At 44.9% G+C, this 14354-nt stretch overlaps 1 protein-coding gene across 2 annotated transcripts in view; it reads right to left on the reverse strand.

Moving 5' to 3' along the window:
• The window catches only part of dglucy (D-glutamate cyclase), a 61288-nt gene extending 53318 nt beyond the window's left edge, over positions 1-7970 (reverse strand). For both annotated transcript variants that reach the window (XM_033027539.1, XM_033027538.1), the window contains exons 1-2: positions 7837-7970; positions 4765-4918 (exon numbers count right to left, since the gene is read on the reverse strand). In XM_033027539.1, coding sequence (XP_032883430.1) covers positions 4765-4918; positions 7837-7930 — 248 coding nt within the window. In that variant the 5' untranslated portion in view covers positions 7931-7970. The remainder of the gene's footprint in view (positions 1-4764; positions 4919-7836) is intronic.
• Positions 7971-14354: the final 6384 nt, after the last annotated feature.

The following is a 14354-nucleotide window of genomic DNA, read 5'->3' on the forward strand; positions in this document are numbered from 1 at the left end:
TTACTGTATGACTCCTCTGGGAACTCGCCTGTGGCTAAAGATTTTTTTCTTCATGATAGCTCAGGGGACCAGTTATGATAACCTTTGTCATTTCAATCGTACAATTATCACTTACTAGCTTTGTACTTTATTTTTGCAGATTGAGCTATTTATTGTGTGAGTTTCCTCCCTCTCACCTGCAAAACGATTCCTAGTCACGCTAATTGCCTCGCATCGTTACAAATGTCTTTTGCTTCAGTGTAAAGCAAAGATCCTATAGCGGATGTAAAGGTCCAGCGAATGTTTCAAACCTTTCTTTCACTCTCTCTCTCTCTCTCTCTCTCTCTCTATCAGTGCTCTCTACATCTAATTGACTTGTTTCAGGTACCATTGCTCATTAACACCTTCTTGGTGGCGTTCTTGCTCTGTATCCATTTATCTGGCTGGTTCAAATATAACACCATAGACTAATTAGGCCCCTGCTTTAGGCTGCAGGTTTTAAGTATACTCATATGATGCAAGAATGGTCTGAAGAAGGGTCTCGACCCGAAATGTAGAAACAAGGAATTGCAGATAGACACAAAATGCTGGGGTTAACTCAGCGGGACAGGCAGCATCTGTGGTGAGAAGGAATGGGTGATGTTTAGGGTCAAGATCCTTCTTCAGACTGAGAGTCAGGGAAGAGGGAGGCACAGAGATCAGGAAAGGTGAGGTGTGAAAACGAGACATCAAAGGGGATGGGACTCAAAGAATTGCAGAAGCTGGTTTACAATAAAATACACAAAATGTGAGGGAGGAGGTATTGGAGCAGGAAGGGGTGGAAATCGCTTTTAAAACATGGGGGGGGGGGAGAAACACAATGAGGCCTGCCATCTAGGTCAGGGGTCGGCAACCTACGGCCCACGGGCCAAATCCGGCCCGTAACCCGAAATCATCTGGCCCGCAGGCGTTTTTTTTTTCCACTTAGTTTGTGCAACCTGGGAACTGCAGCTAGTCCCGGGCTGCTAGATTCTAGGAGCTGGCGACCTCCAACTGGAATCGACTTTGAGGGCTCCAGTCGCAGAGCCTGTGGACTTACCATCACGGAGCTGGCTGACTTCGGAGGCTGTGGTGTCCTTGCGGCTGCGACCCGAATCGACTTCAGAGGCTTCGGTTTTGCTGCAACATGTTGCACAAAACATGGGGTAGATTGTCCCCCACTTCTCAAAACATGGGCGGGGGGGGTACAGGTCCCCCACACCCCAACCCCCCCCCCCCCCCCCCCCCCCCCCCCAGGATTTACACCCATGGGGGCAGGTGTTAAATCTCCTGCAGTTGCAGGGGAAAGTGTCCAGGGAGGAGATGGTTTGGGTGGGAAGGGATGAGTGTACCGAGGAGTTGTGGAGGGACTGGTCTCTGGGGAAGGCAGAAAGGGGTGGAGAAGGGAAGATGTGACTAGTGGTGGGATCACGTTAAATGTGGCGGAAATATCAGAGAATTATGTGTTGAATGCGGAGGCTGATGAGGTGAAAAATGAGGACCAGAGGAACTCTATCCTTATTCTGTCTGGGGGTGGGGGAAGGAAGCAAAATTGCTGGACATGGAGAAGATGCGGGTGAGGGATCCATCCCTGACAGCAGGGGGGAAACCACGTTTACTAAAGAAAGTCTGAGGAAGGGTCTCGATTCGAAACATCACCCTTTCGTTCTATCCAGAGAAGCTGCCTATCCCGCTGAGTTACTCCAGCTTTATGTGTCTATCTTTACTAAAGAAAGATGACATCTCAAATGCCCGAGAATGGAAAGTCTCAACTCAGATGCAACAGAGATGGAGGAATTGAGAGTAGGGGATGGCTTCTTTGCAAGAGACGGGATGGGAGGAAGTGTTGTCCAGATCATTGTGGAGGTCGATGGGTTTTTAGCAGATGTCAGTCGATAGTCTGTCATCTGTAATGAAGAAAGAGATCAAGGAAGTAGAGAGAAGTGTCAGAGATAGTCAAAGTTAATTTGAGGGCAGGATGGAAGTTAGCAGTAAAGTTAAAGAAATCAATGATCTGTGCAGAATTCTTGTCTGTCCATTTCCTCCACAGATGCTACCTGACCCAGAGTTCCTCCTGTACTTTGTGTTCTTCATTCAAGATTCCTGCACCTGGAGACTCTTCTGTCTCTCATAGTATCAGTGTATTCTTTGCTGTTGGCATCAGTTTTTGACTTATTTGACCATCATTTTTTTGCTTCTCAACCAGAACCTCTGAGGTAATTTGGTAGGAAAGGACTGCTGGAGGCCTCTTTTAAGATCTGGAATTCAGTCCAAGTCGGTTTATATGTTAACATCAACTGTGAAGTGATTAGACTTTGTCCTGGTATCCAATGCATATTAACTACCAGAGGTAATTAAAAAAAGATTAGTGGTAGGATCCAACGTCCACAAGATTAAACATTAAACTGAGGGTGAAAGATCATTACTTCTACGTTTTTTGTTTATGCCTTTCCATTATTTCGAATCCAGTATAATTGTTGAATTTTTCTCTCAACCCCATTCAGAGCACAGAAACAGGCTCTGTAACCCAACTCGACACGGTGGCGCAGTAGTAGAGTTGCTGCCTTACAGCGCTTTCGGTGCCGGAGACCCAGGTTCGAAACTGACTACGGGTGCTGTCTGTACAATGTTTGTACGCTCTCCCCGTGATCGCGTGGGTTTTCTCCGAGATCTTTGGTTTCCTCCCACACTCCAAAGACGTACAGGTTTGTAGGTAAATTGGCTTGGTATAAGTGTAAATTGTCCTCAGTGTGTGTAGGATAGTGTTAATGTGCGGGGATCGCTGGTCGGTGTGGACTCGGTGGGCCGAAGGGCCTGTTCCCTTGCTGTATCCCTAAAGAAAACCTGTCCACACCATATAAGATGCTCCTTCTCAGTCCCATTTACCCACATTTGGCCATATCCCTCTGAAACTTTCCTATCCATGTACATGTCTAAGTATCTTTTAAATGCTGTTAAAGTACCTGCCTTAACTATCTCCCCGGCAGCTCGTTCCATAAACTCATCTCACTCACAGTGTAAAATTTGTCCCTCAGTTCCTATTAAATCTTTCTCATTTCACCTTAAACCTGTGTACTTTGGTATTTGATTCCCCTACTCTCAATAAAAGACTATGCATTCACCCTACCAATTCCCTCATGATTTTATACACCTCTATAAGATCACCTTCAGCCTCCTGCAGTCCACGGTATAAAGTCCTAGCCTGCCCAACCTTTCCCGAGAGCTCAAGTGCTCGAGTCCTGTCAACATCCTCATTGTTTGTGTAAAGTTCACTAATATCGGACTGCATCGGATTTCATCACATCCTCTGGCAGTGCGTCCCAGACAGCAAACCCTCTTATTTTAAAAACAGCTTCGCCTTCTGGTCCCGATAAAACTCCTTTGTACTATGTACCATGTTTACATATTCTGTTGTGCTGCAGCAAGTAAGAATTTCATTGTCCTATCTAGGACAAGGCAGGAACGGGGTACTGATTGGGGATGATCAGCCATGATCACATTGAATGGCGGTGCTGGCTCGAAGGGCCGAATGGCCTACTCCTGCACCTATTGTCTATTGTCTATTGACATATGACAATAAAACACTCTTGACTTGTCTTTCCTCTTACTTTTTAAGATTACGCCCTCTTGTTCTAGACGCTTCAATGATGGAGAATAAAGTTTCATCTGAAAATTAACTTGTTTTCTCTATTTGCAGGTCCGACAAGGGATCTCCCATCAGAAATGTTAACTATTTTCACAAAAACATATTTAGTTGATTGTAGCAATATCAAAGTTTCTTACCACATTGTCTAATCATCCTCTCCTCTGGAACTTCTCCAACGCCAACACATCCTTTCTCGGATATGGGGCCAAAGGGACTTAGCATGATTCAGTGTACAGGATCAGCTTTCGCTCCCCCCCCACCCCAACCCCAGCCGTTACCCCACTGCATAGAGGCAACTACAACCGGCCTGTGGATCCAGCAAACAGCATCTGCACACTCAGTGTGCCCAGCCTGCTGGTCCTTGACCAATTGATCAAACTGGGATTTCAGAATGAGTGAACACATGTGATGTCCCATCAGAGAGGATTTAGCATTGGCCAGTTGCATTGAAGAGATGACCTGCACATGCTAAAGTTATTGTGGCACAGAGACGCAGCTGTAGAGTTGCTGCTTTACAGCGCCAGGTACCCGGGTTTGACCCTGGCTACGGGTGTTTGTCTGTATGTTTTGTACGTTCTCCCTGTGACCACGTCGGTTTCCTCCAGGTGCTCCGGTTTCCTCCCACATACCAAAGTCGTGCAGGTTTGTAGATTAATTGGCTTCTGTAAATTGTCCCGTGTGTGTAGGATAGAACTAGTGCAAGGGTGATCATGGTCGGCGCGGACTCGGTGGGACAAAGGGTCTGTTTCCCGCACTGTATCTCTAGATGGTCAAGCTGTGATTTCAGATCGACTGAACAAACAAGATGGCCAATGAGGGCAGGTTTAGCATTACTCAGCTACGTTGAAGAGATGACCTGCGTTTGTTAAAGTTAAACCTGCATTTAAATGGAGCATAACTCAAGAAGACATTGAGTACACAGTGTACTCCTCGTTCTATTTAATTAACTGCCCGTGAATCACTTAAACTTTAGTCAAACGCATTGACGATAATTTAGTCATGTTGGTGCTCATTCTAAGGGTGAATCATTCAGAAACAGCACACATTTAAAGAGTGATGATACAGCATGGAAACAGGCCCTTCAGCCCAACTTGCCCACATGTTGTGAAGGCTCCTCCTACCTTACGTCGGAGTTGGAGCTGAGTGGTGGAGCTCCCCATTCCCCGGGTTTGCTCCTGTACAGCAGGGGGAGTGCTCCATTATTGGCCATGCAGAACCTCTCAAAATCATTGGCGTACTGCTTGTTCACGATCACAAGGTTGGCTTGTTTGAAACCTTTTGAGATTTAAAAAAAAACCAAGGCCTTAAATTAGAACACAGAGCTGTACAGCACCAGAAAAGTCCACAATGTCCGTGCCGAACACGATGCCAAGTTTAACTAATCTCCACTGCCTGCACATGAGCCACGTCCCGCCGTTCCCCGCGTATCCATGTACCTATCTAAAAGCCCGGTTACTCCAGCACTTTGTGTATGTTTGTGTATTAACCAGCATCTGCAGTTCTTTGTTTCTACTTTGTAATATCAAAGTTTCTCACATCATTGTCTATACGTCTAAAGTAATTAGTTATAAAGCACTCGAGACATTCTGAAATCATTTGAAGGTTGTGCTGGTCGTCACTGATGGAAAGGTCAATGACAAGAACTGCGCAGTGGTGCAGCGGTAGAGTTGCTGCCTTATAGCGCCAGAGACCCGGGCTCCATCCCGACTACGGGCGCTGGCTGTATGGAGTTTGTACGTTCTCCCCATGATTGCGTGGGTTTTTTCCCCCGAGATCTTCAATTTCCTCCCAAACTCTGAAGAAGGGTTTTGGCCCGAAACATTGCCTATTTCCTTCATTCCATAGATGCTGCTGCCTCACCCGCTGAGTTTCTTCAGCATTTTTGTCTACCTCCAAAGACATACAGGTTTGTAGGTTAATTGGCTTAGTACAAATGTAAATTGTCCCTAGTCTGTGTAGGATAGTGATAATGTGCGGGGATCGCAGGTCGGCGTGGACTCAGTGGGTCAAGGGGCCTGTTTCCACGCCGTATCTCTAAACTAAAAACTAAACTTTCGACTGTTTCTCTCTCCATAGATGCTGCCTGACCCAGTCAGCATTTCCAATAATTTCCTGTTTTTATTTCAGATTTTCAGCATCTGCGTTTTTTTTTGCTTTCCAATTAACTGGCTTTCACTGACTTACGGATAGTGTCAGAGTTGGGATTTGTATTGCCTAACTGGTAAATCAAAGACTCACACTAAAAAACCAACTGAACACAGGTTTTGAATCTTTCATTGACAACCTTGACCGTATAGCCCCAGGTTTGTATTTAAAAACCCTACTGGTTCATTAATATTTTCCTTAACCAGACTGTAGCAACATGGATATGCTTTTCACTGTAGATAGACACAAAAGCCGGAGATGCAACATCTAGTCGTACAGCGATTCTGTCTGGCCCACACATACTAAAGCTTTATGTGTCTATCTTCGCTTTAAACCAGCATCTGCAATTCACAAGTTATAGGAGTAGAATTAGGCCATTCGGCCCATCGAGTCCACTCCGCCATTCAAGCATGGCTGATCTCTGCCTCCTAATCCCATTTTCCTGCCTTCTCCCCAAAACCCTTGACACCCGTTCTAATCAAGAATTTGTCTAACTTTGGCCTAAAAATATCCACTGATGGCCTCCACAGCCCTCTGTGGCAATGAGTTCCACAGATTAACTACCCTCTGACTAAAGAAGTTCCTCCTCACCTCCTTTCCAAAAGAGCGCCCCTTTAATTCTGAGGCTATGATCTCTGGTCCTAGCCTCTCCCACCAGTGGAAACATCCTCTCCACATCCACTCTATCTAGGTCTTTAATTGTTGTGTTAATTTCAATGAGGTCCCCCCTCAACCTTCTAAACTCCAGCGAGTACAGGCCCAGTGCTGTCAAATGTTCATCATATGCTAACCCACTCATTCCTGGAATCATTCTTGTAAACCTCCTCTGGACTCTCTCCAGTGCCAGCATATCCTTCCTCAGATGTGGGGACCAAATTTGCTCAAAATACTCCAAATTGTGACCACGCCTTATAGAATCTCAGCATTACATCTCTGTTTTTGTATTCCAGTCCTCTTGATATTAATGCTAGCATTGAATTTGCCTTCCTTACTACTGATTCGACTTGCAAATTAACTTTTTGGGAGTCCTGCATCAGCACTCCCAAATCCCTTTGCACCTCCGATTTCTGGATTCTCTCTCCATTTAGAAAATAATCTACGCCTTTATTCTTGTTACCAAAATGCACGACTTAGCACTTTGCTGTAGTGAATTTCATCTGCCACTTCTCTGCCCACTTTTTTAACTTGTGCAAGTCCTTCTGCCGAGTCCTAGCTTCCTCTACACTGCCCGCCCCTGCACCTATCTTAGCATCTTCTGCAAACTTGGCCACAAAGCCTTCAATAATGATTTATCCAAATCATTAGTATACAACGTGAAGAGAAGCGGCCCCAGCACAGACCCTCGTGGAACTCCACCAGTTACTGGCAGTCAACCTGAAAGAGCACTTTTTTCCTACACATGCTTTTCACTGTACCTTGGTACACGTGACAATAATAAACCTAAACCTAATGAAAACCAGACTCTGACAGGAAGAAACCGAGCAAACAAACACAAGAGTATATCTCCAATTCGAGTCAAGACAGAATACTTTTTATCGAAATGTACTGAGTATTCCGAATAAGGTAGGCGAATTAATGGCAAAAATAGAAATAAATGGGTATGATCTAATGGCCATGACAGAGATCATAAGATCATAAGTAAGAGGAGCAGAATTAGGCCATTCGGCCCATCAAGTCTACTCCGCCATTCAATCATAGCTGATCTATCTCTCCCTCCTAACCTGCAAAGTTTGAAAAACGACCAGAGTTGGGATGGTAACACGCACTGAACCTCAAATTACATTTTACACTTGTAAAACAATTTCGAATGTCTCAATGGTTCGGAAGCCCTGTATCAGTCAGTGCAAGTCTTACGTTGCAAAGTGGGCCAGTGATTTCTGGCCGGGAAAACGTTGCTGTGTGCACAAGGGTGCAGGATTTATGCAGAGCGCTGGTTCCCGACGCTACGGGGAATGGTCGAGGGCGTGAGACAGTGGCTCACTGCTCCCGTTTGGGTGCGCTGCAGGGCCGTAGATGAAGCTTCGGGACTGGTTGTGACCTAGTTTTACCTTGAGAAATTGCCGAGGTCACCGCTGTCCGCAATCGCCCAGCTCGGATCAAACGCCTGGCGGTGTCCGGGAGCAGGGATGTCAGAAAGTGCATGGTTTGCAGCTCTGGTTTCTGACAATTTAAAGGAAGAATTACAAAGACAAATTATACAAACGGTGAACACAACATTGGTAAGCACGGCAGCGCAGCGGTAGAGTTGCTGCCTTACAGTGATTGCAGCGACGGAGACCCGCGTTCGCTGCCAACTATGGGTGCTGTCTGTACGGAGTTTGTTCGTTCTCCCTGTGGCCTTGGTTCTTGGTTCTTGGTTTCTTGGTCCTCCAAAATATTCCAAATGGAATTTAAACTGGAGGTGGTGAAAGGAGGGCTTAAGCCAGAAAGGGTTATTGGGAAGAAAGAGCTACTTTAAATTTAGTTGCATCTGGTTGGGTAACTATAGTTTGGTGGAGATTATTCCATGCTTTAATTGTGTGGGGGAAGAACGAAGTGCTGTATACATCTGTCTTTGTAGCTGGGATCACAAATTGGATCGAATGTCCTCGTCTGCTCCTAATTGGTTTGGGTTTGGTGTAGGTCTTGTAGTCTATGTCGAGCTGCGTGGGTACTCTCCAAAGATCTTCGGTTTATTAGGTTAATTGGCTTGGTATAAGTGTAAATTGTCTGTAGGATAGTGTTAATGTGCGGGGATCGCTGGTCGACGCGGACTTGGTGGGCGCTAAATGTAAAAAACAAATCTAAAGATGCTGGTTTACACCGGAGATGGACACAACGTGCTGGAGTAACTCAACGGGACAGGCAGCATCTCTGGATAGAAGGAATGGGAGACGTTTCAGGGCGAGACCCTCCATCAGACTGAGAGTGAAGGGGATGGTGAGACTAGAGATATGGTGTGAAAACGACAGATCGAAGGAGAACAACTTCAATGTTTCAATTTCAATTTAGTTTATTGTCATGTGCACGTTTATTGTCAAAGGTACAGTTTGTTGTGTGCTAACTAGTCAACGGAAAGATAATACATGATTAGAATCGAACCATTTACAGTGTATAGATGATACATGATAAAAGAATAATGTTTAGTGCAAGGAAAGCCAGCAAATTCCAATCAAGCATAGTCTGAGGGTCACCAAAGAGGTCGATAGTAGTCCACCACTGCTCTCTGCTTGTGGTGGGATGATTCAATTGCCTTATAACAGCTGGGAAGAAACTGTCCCTGAATCTGGAGTTGTGTGTTTTCAATGGTAAACTGAATTTGAATATTTACCCTCACGTTTAATATGAGGAATTTTAAGAGAGACGGCAGGTGCTGGAATCTTGAGCAAAGCACAAGGTGCTGGAGGAACTCAGTGGGTCAGGCAGTATCTGTGGAGGGAATGAACAGGAAATGTTTGGGGTTGGGACCTTTCTTCAGGAGTTATAAGGCCAGAAAGCTGGCAAAGCTTGGCAAGTGATAGGTGGATATAGGAGTGGGTGATTAGCACATGGGCGGAGATAGTGACAGTCTAGATGTGTGAAGGAGACAAAAGCATATAAGATAAGGAGAAAAGGAGTGGGTCCCATATGAGTGCCCATAGTTACACCATTAAACATAGAACATAGAAAATAGGTGCAGAGAGAGGCCATTCGGCCCTTTGAGCCAGCACCGCCATTCATTGCGGTCATGGCTGATCATCCCCAATCAATAACACATGCCTGCCTTCTCCCCATATCCCTTGATTCCACCAGCCCCTAGAGCTCTATCCAACTCTCTCTTAAATCCATCCAGTGATTTGGCCTCCACTGCCCTCTGCGGCAGGGAATTCCACAAATTCACAACTCTCTGGGTGAAAAAGTTTTTTCTCACCTCAGTCTTAAATGGCCTCCCCTTTATCCTAAGAACTAAGATCGGAACGAAACTTGGTGCGCTCGTAGCACAGGAGAACGGTGAGTGAAGAAACACGAAAAATACTTTGACTTGAAGGAACACGAAAAAGATTAACTTCAGTTGAAAAAAAAGACCCTCGGCACATCGAGTCCACGCTGACCATCAACCACCCATTTACACAAAGCCTATACAAATCTAATACAACTTTATTCTCTCTGTATCTATCTATACATCTAAAACTCTGATCTTGTTATCTTCCGGTATGCGCGGTCTTTCTATTTGCGCAAAAACGGTACGGAATAGCGCTATGATTTTTCGCCAGCTCACTCACCGTTCTCCAGTGCTGCGAGTGCACCAAGTTTCGTCCCAATCGGTGGTCTATTGTAAAGGTTAGCGAGGTTTAAAAATCTTAAAAACCGCGCGTGCGCAGATCGATCTCCTCTCCTGCCAGTCAGTGCCGCGTGGATTGGTCTTTTCTCCTGGCACTCCGTGGGACTTCCTGCGCCATCCCGTCTTTACTGGAGTTGAGGATGGCCGGCGGAGATCTCCAACCAGGCACAATTTTCGGAGGGACTGGAAGCGGCCCGGCACGGCGCGGGAGTTGTCGCCAAAAGGAAAGCGGAGAATCTGATCCCGGCAGAGGTGAACGTCCAGCGCCCGCTGTGAGTCCCCATCGCACCGCCAGCTCCAGCCCCTTCCCCTCTGGTCCCCCTCGCTGGCTCCTGCCCCCCTCCCCGTGATACCCTACTCTTCCCCACAACCCCTGGCTTTTCTCCGAGCTCTCTCCACCCTCCACCCACACACCCCTTTCCCCCCACATTCCCCCCCGCCCACACCCCACCTCCCACACCCCACCTCCCACACACCCCACCTCCCGCAACCCAATGCCTCCCACTTAGTCTAGTTGTTATTAATTCCCCCCGTTTCTATCACTCACCTACACACTAGGGACAAGTTATTAGGGCCAATTAACCTACCAACTCGCACATCTTTGGGATGTTGTGGGAAACCGGAACACCGGAAGGAAACCCACGTGGTCAGAGGGGGAACGTACAAACTCCACACACAGACAACACTCGAGGTCAGGTTTGAACCTGGATCTCTGGCGCTGGGAAGCAGCAGCTCTATAAACTGTGCCGTTGTGCTACCTCCAGATATCTGAATCCGCACTAGTAAACAATCAGCCATCTGCAAACTTTACATCGGCTGTTAATCTTGCTGCTGTTTGATTAAACTCTGAACTTTTCATGTTTTTTTCTACATTTCTTTTGGAAAAGATGAACTTGAGAAGAATAAATATTTCCACCCAAGCCAGATTATACGCACCTCATCATACATGGATGAATATGAATTTTCAGTCTCCATTACCTCGAAAAGACCACGGACAGACAAAGATTTCTCAGCACAATGAAGACCAGCCAAACAGTAAAGCTTAACCAAGAATAGCATTTAGATTACACAGTTGCTATTGACTGCATGGTTTGACGTTACCACTCTGTTAATGGGTAATGTCAATCCATCAGCAATTGGTGGACAATTCCCTACAGCCATCAGGCTATTAAACACTACAACTTCCAAATAGGTTCTGAACTACATAGACTTTGGGCCATTGGTCTTGCCTTTTTGCGCAATTATTGTTTTTGTGTGTGTGTTTTTGTGTGTTTGTTTTTGTGTGTGTGTGTGTGTGAATACATTGAACGTTTTCTTGTTTATTGTATGGTCTAGAGTACCATGTTTACATATTCTGCTGTACTGCAGCACATAAGAATTTAATTGAAGATAGACACAAAATATTGGAGAGAAGGAATGGGAGATAGATGCAAAATGCTGTAGTAACTCAGCGTGACAGGCAGCATCATTGGAGAGAAGGAATAGACGACGTATCGAGTCGAGACCCTTCTTCAGACTCAGGGAAGAGGGAAACGAGATATGGAAGGGTAGAAAGAATATGCAAGGCAAAAGAGCAGATCAAAGCAGACGATGATCAAGGAAATTTAGAATCAGGGCTCGAAATTAGCGGTTGCCCGGGTGCCAATGGCAACCTACAGTCCCGGTGGGCAACCTAAAAGCCATGCCATTTTGCCCGGCTTGGCAAGCAACCGGGACACCTAGCGTTTAATTCTGAGCGGGCCCCCTCTCTATCACTCTGTCAATCTCCGTCTCCGACCGCCATCCGTGTCCGGCTCTCGGGTCTCCGCTCGGCTCTCGGGTCTCGGGTCTCCGCTCGGCAACTGGTCGGCATGGGCCACTTTCTCCCTCCCTTTGTATTGTTGGCGCTCTGGCCGCCATTGCTGTCAGGTCGCTGCCTCACCGCGACCGCTGAAAAACAACGCAGAATCACTCCATGGAGCTGGAGTAACTCCCTGGAGTAATTCTTGCTCCTTGGCTTCCTGGTCCTCCAAAAATATTCGAAATGGAATTTAAACTGGTGGACCCACCACCACCAAACTCCAAACTCTGAAAAATAACAGCCTATTGCATTTTATCTGTTTATTTATTGTGTATATATATATATGGTCTATAGTATATAGACACACTGAACTTTTATCTCCTGTTCTGTATTATGTTTGCATATTCTGTTGTGCTGCAGCAAGCAAGAATTTCATTGCCCTATCTGGGACACATAACAATAAAACTCTCTTGACTCTTGACTTGGACTTAAGCAAAAAAGGGTTCTTGGGGAAAAAAAATTTACCTTAAATTTAGTTGCGTCTGGTTGGTACCTATGGTAGGGTGAAGACTATTCCATGCTTTAATTGTGCGGGGGAACTCCATGGAGTAGCCAGCATCTCTGGATAGAAGAAATTGGGTGACGTTTCGGGTAGAAACCCTTCTTTACATTACCTCTGGTTTTAGTGTTTTTAGTTAAAATTAAAGATACAGTGTGGAAACAGGCCCTTCGACCCATCGAGTCCACGCTGACCACCGATCACCCGTACTCTAGTTCTATCCCACACATCAGCGACGCAAGTCAAGAGTGTTTTATTCTCTCACGTCCCAGTTAGAACAATGAAATTCTTACTTGCAGCAGCACAACAGAATATGTAAACATAGTACTCTGTAAACAATGTTATAAACGAGAAACCAAAACTCCATACAGACAGCACCCATATTCAGGATCAATTCCGGGTCTCTGGCAATTTTAGGCAGCAACTTTATGGCCAATGTACTGCCCCAATAGCCTTGAACTGAATTAAAACATACAGTAGCTGTAAAGGGGGACATAGCGTCACTTAGAGATTTATTTATTTATTTATTTTAAAAAAATTGTTTATTTTATTAGAAGTTAATACAGTACAAAACAGTACAGTGGCACCTAATTTTAGGTGCCAACTATGTCATACCGTAATCCATTCTATGTACAACCTCTAGTTTTATGTTATGAGAAGGAAGTAAGGAAGACAAGAAAAAGAAAACAATAGAAAGGGGAAAAAGTGGAAAAATAGATGGTAGAGAGTAGAAAAACGTGAAGTGTGTATATAAAAAATAAAAAAATAAAATAAAAAAGAAAAAGTGGAAAGTAGAAATAGAAGAGAAGGCCCCTTAAAAGAGAAATTTCTAATAATGTATGACTGATGTATATGAAAAGTTTTTTTTACTATAATATGTAACTACATTTTATAATATGTCTACTTCTAATAAATAAATTTTAAAAAAATAAAAAAAAGAGAAATTTTCAAATCTGTATTCGGAGATGTAGATCTATCCACGTCATGAACTGAAATAGTAAGATTAAACGAGAACTTACCAGTTTGAAGTTTGATCTGTATTTTATGAGGAGTTACGATGAGGGATTACGTGAAGAACCCGCTCAGTGCGCAGGCGCGGCATACTTCCAAGCAGCGGTGTGGAATCACAGATAGACACGGTTATTTTGAAGTAAACATAGTAAAGATAAGGAGACATCAATTTATTAGTTTGATCCATATAATGAGGGTGGGAGCGGAGGGCACGTAATCCCTCATCGTAACTCCTCATAAAATACAGATCAAACTTCAAACTGGTAAGTTCTCGTTTAATCTTACTATTTTACTTCGGAGTCACGTGAGTGACTACGTGAAGATTTCAAAGCTCTGTGATTTCAAACCGTGTAACAGTTTCATTTCACTCACTGCCGAAGTTCTTGAGGGAGGAAGTGTTATCGTAATCAACCAATGAGTCTATTTGTAGAAAAACACAATGGTATTTTTTAAACAATAACAACAAAGAATTAAATTGCTCCCCTGGGCTTAAATTAAATATTTGCAGTTCGTAAATCTTTACTGCAAATAAACCAGGTTTTGCCAACGGCTTATTATAAAATTTCTGAACGGTCTTTTCCCCCCCACCATCCTGCTGTAGCCAGGATGTGGTCTATAGGCATGTCCATTCTTTAGCCATCGACATGGATGCTGCCCTGGTGGAATACAATTTGTACATGTTAGTGTTTATCCCAGCAGTTTCTAGCACCTGCTTGAGCCATCTCGCAATGGTTTGGCTCGTCACCCGACCATAAGGTTTTTGTGACTGACCCACAAGGCTTTTCATCTCCCTCGAATATTTTGGTTGTGTCTATGTAGGATAGTAGGTGGGTCATGGCACATAACCGTGGTTCTGGTGGGTAAGCCACGACTGGATTAGGTGTTCCTGGTCTGCTCTGTTTGATCAGTCGCTGGA

This window comes from Amblyraja radiata, chromosome 9, assembly GCF_010909765.2.
Source record: "Amblyraja radiata isolate CabotCenter1 chromosome 9, sAmbRad1.1.pri, whole genome shotgun sequence".
Lineage (NCBI taxonomy): Eukaryota > Metazoa > Chordata > Chondrichthyes > Rajiformes > Rajidae > Amblyraja > Amblyraja radiata.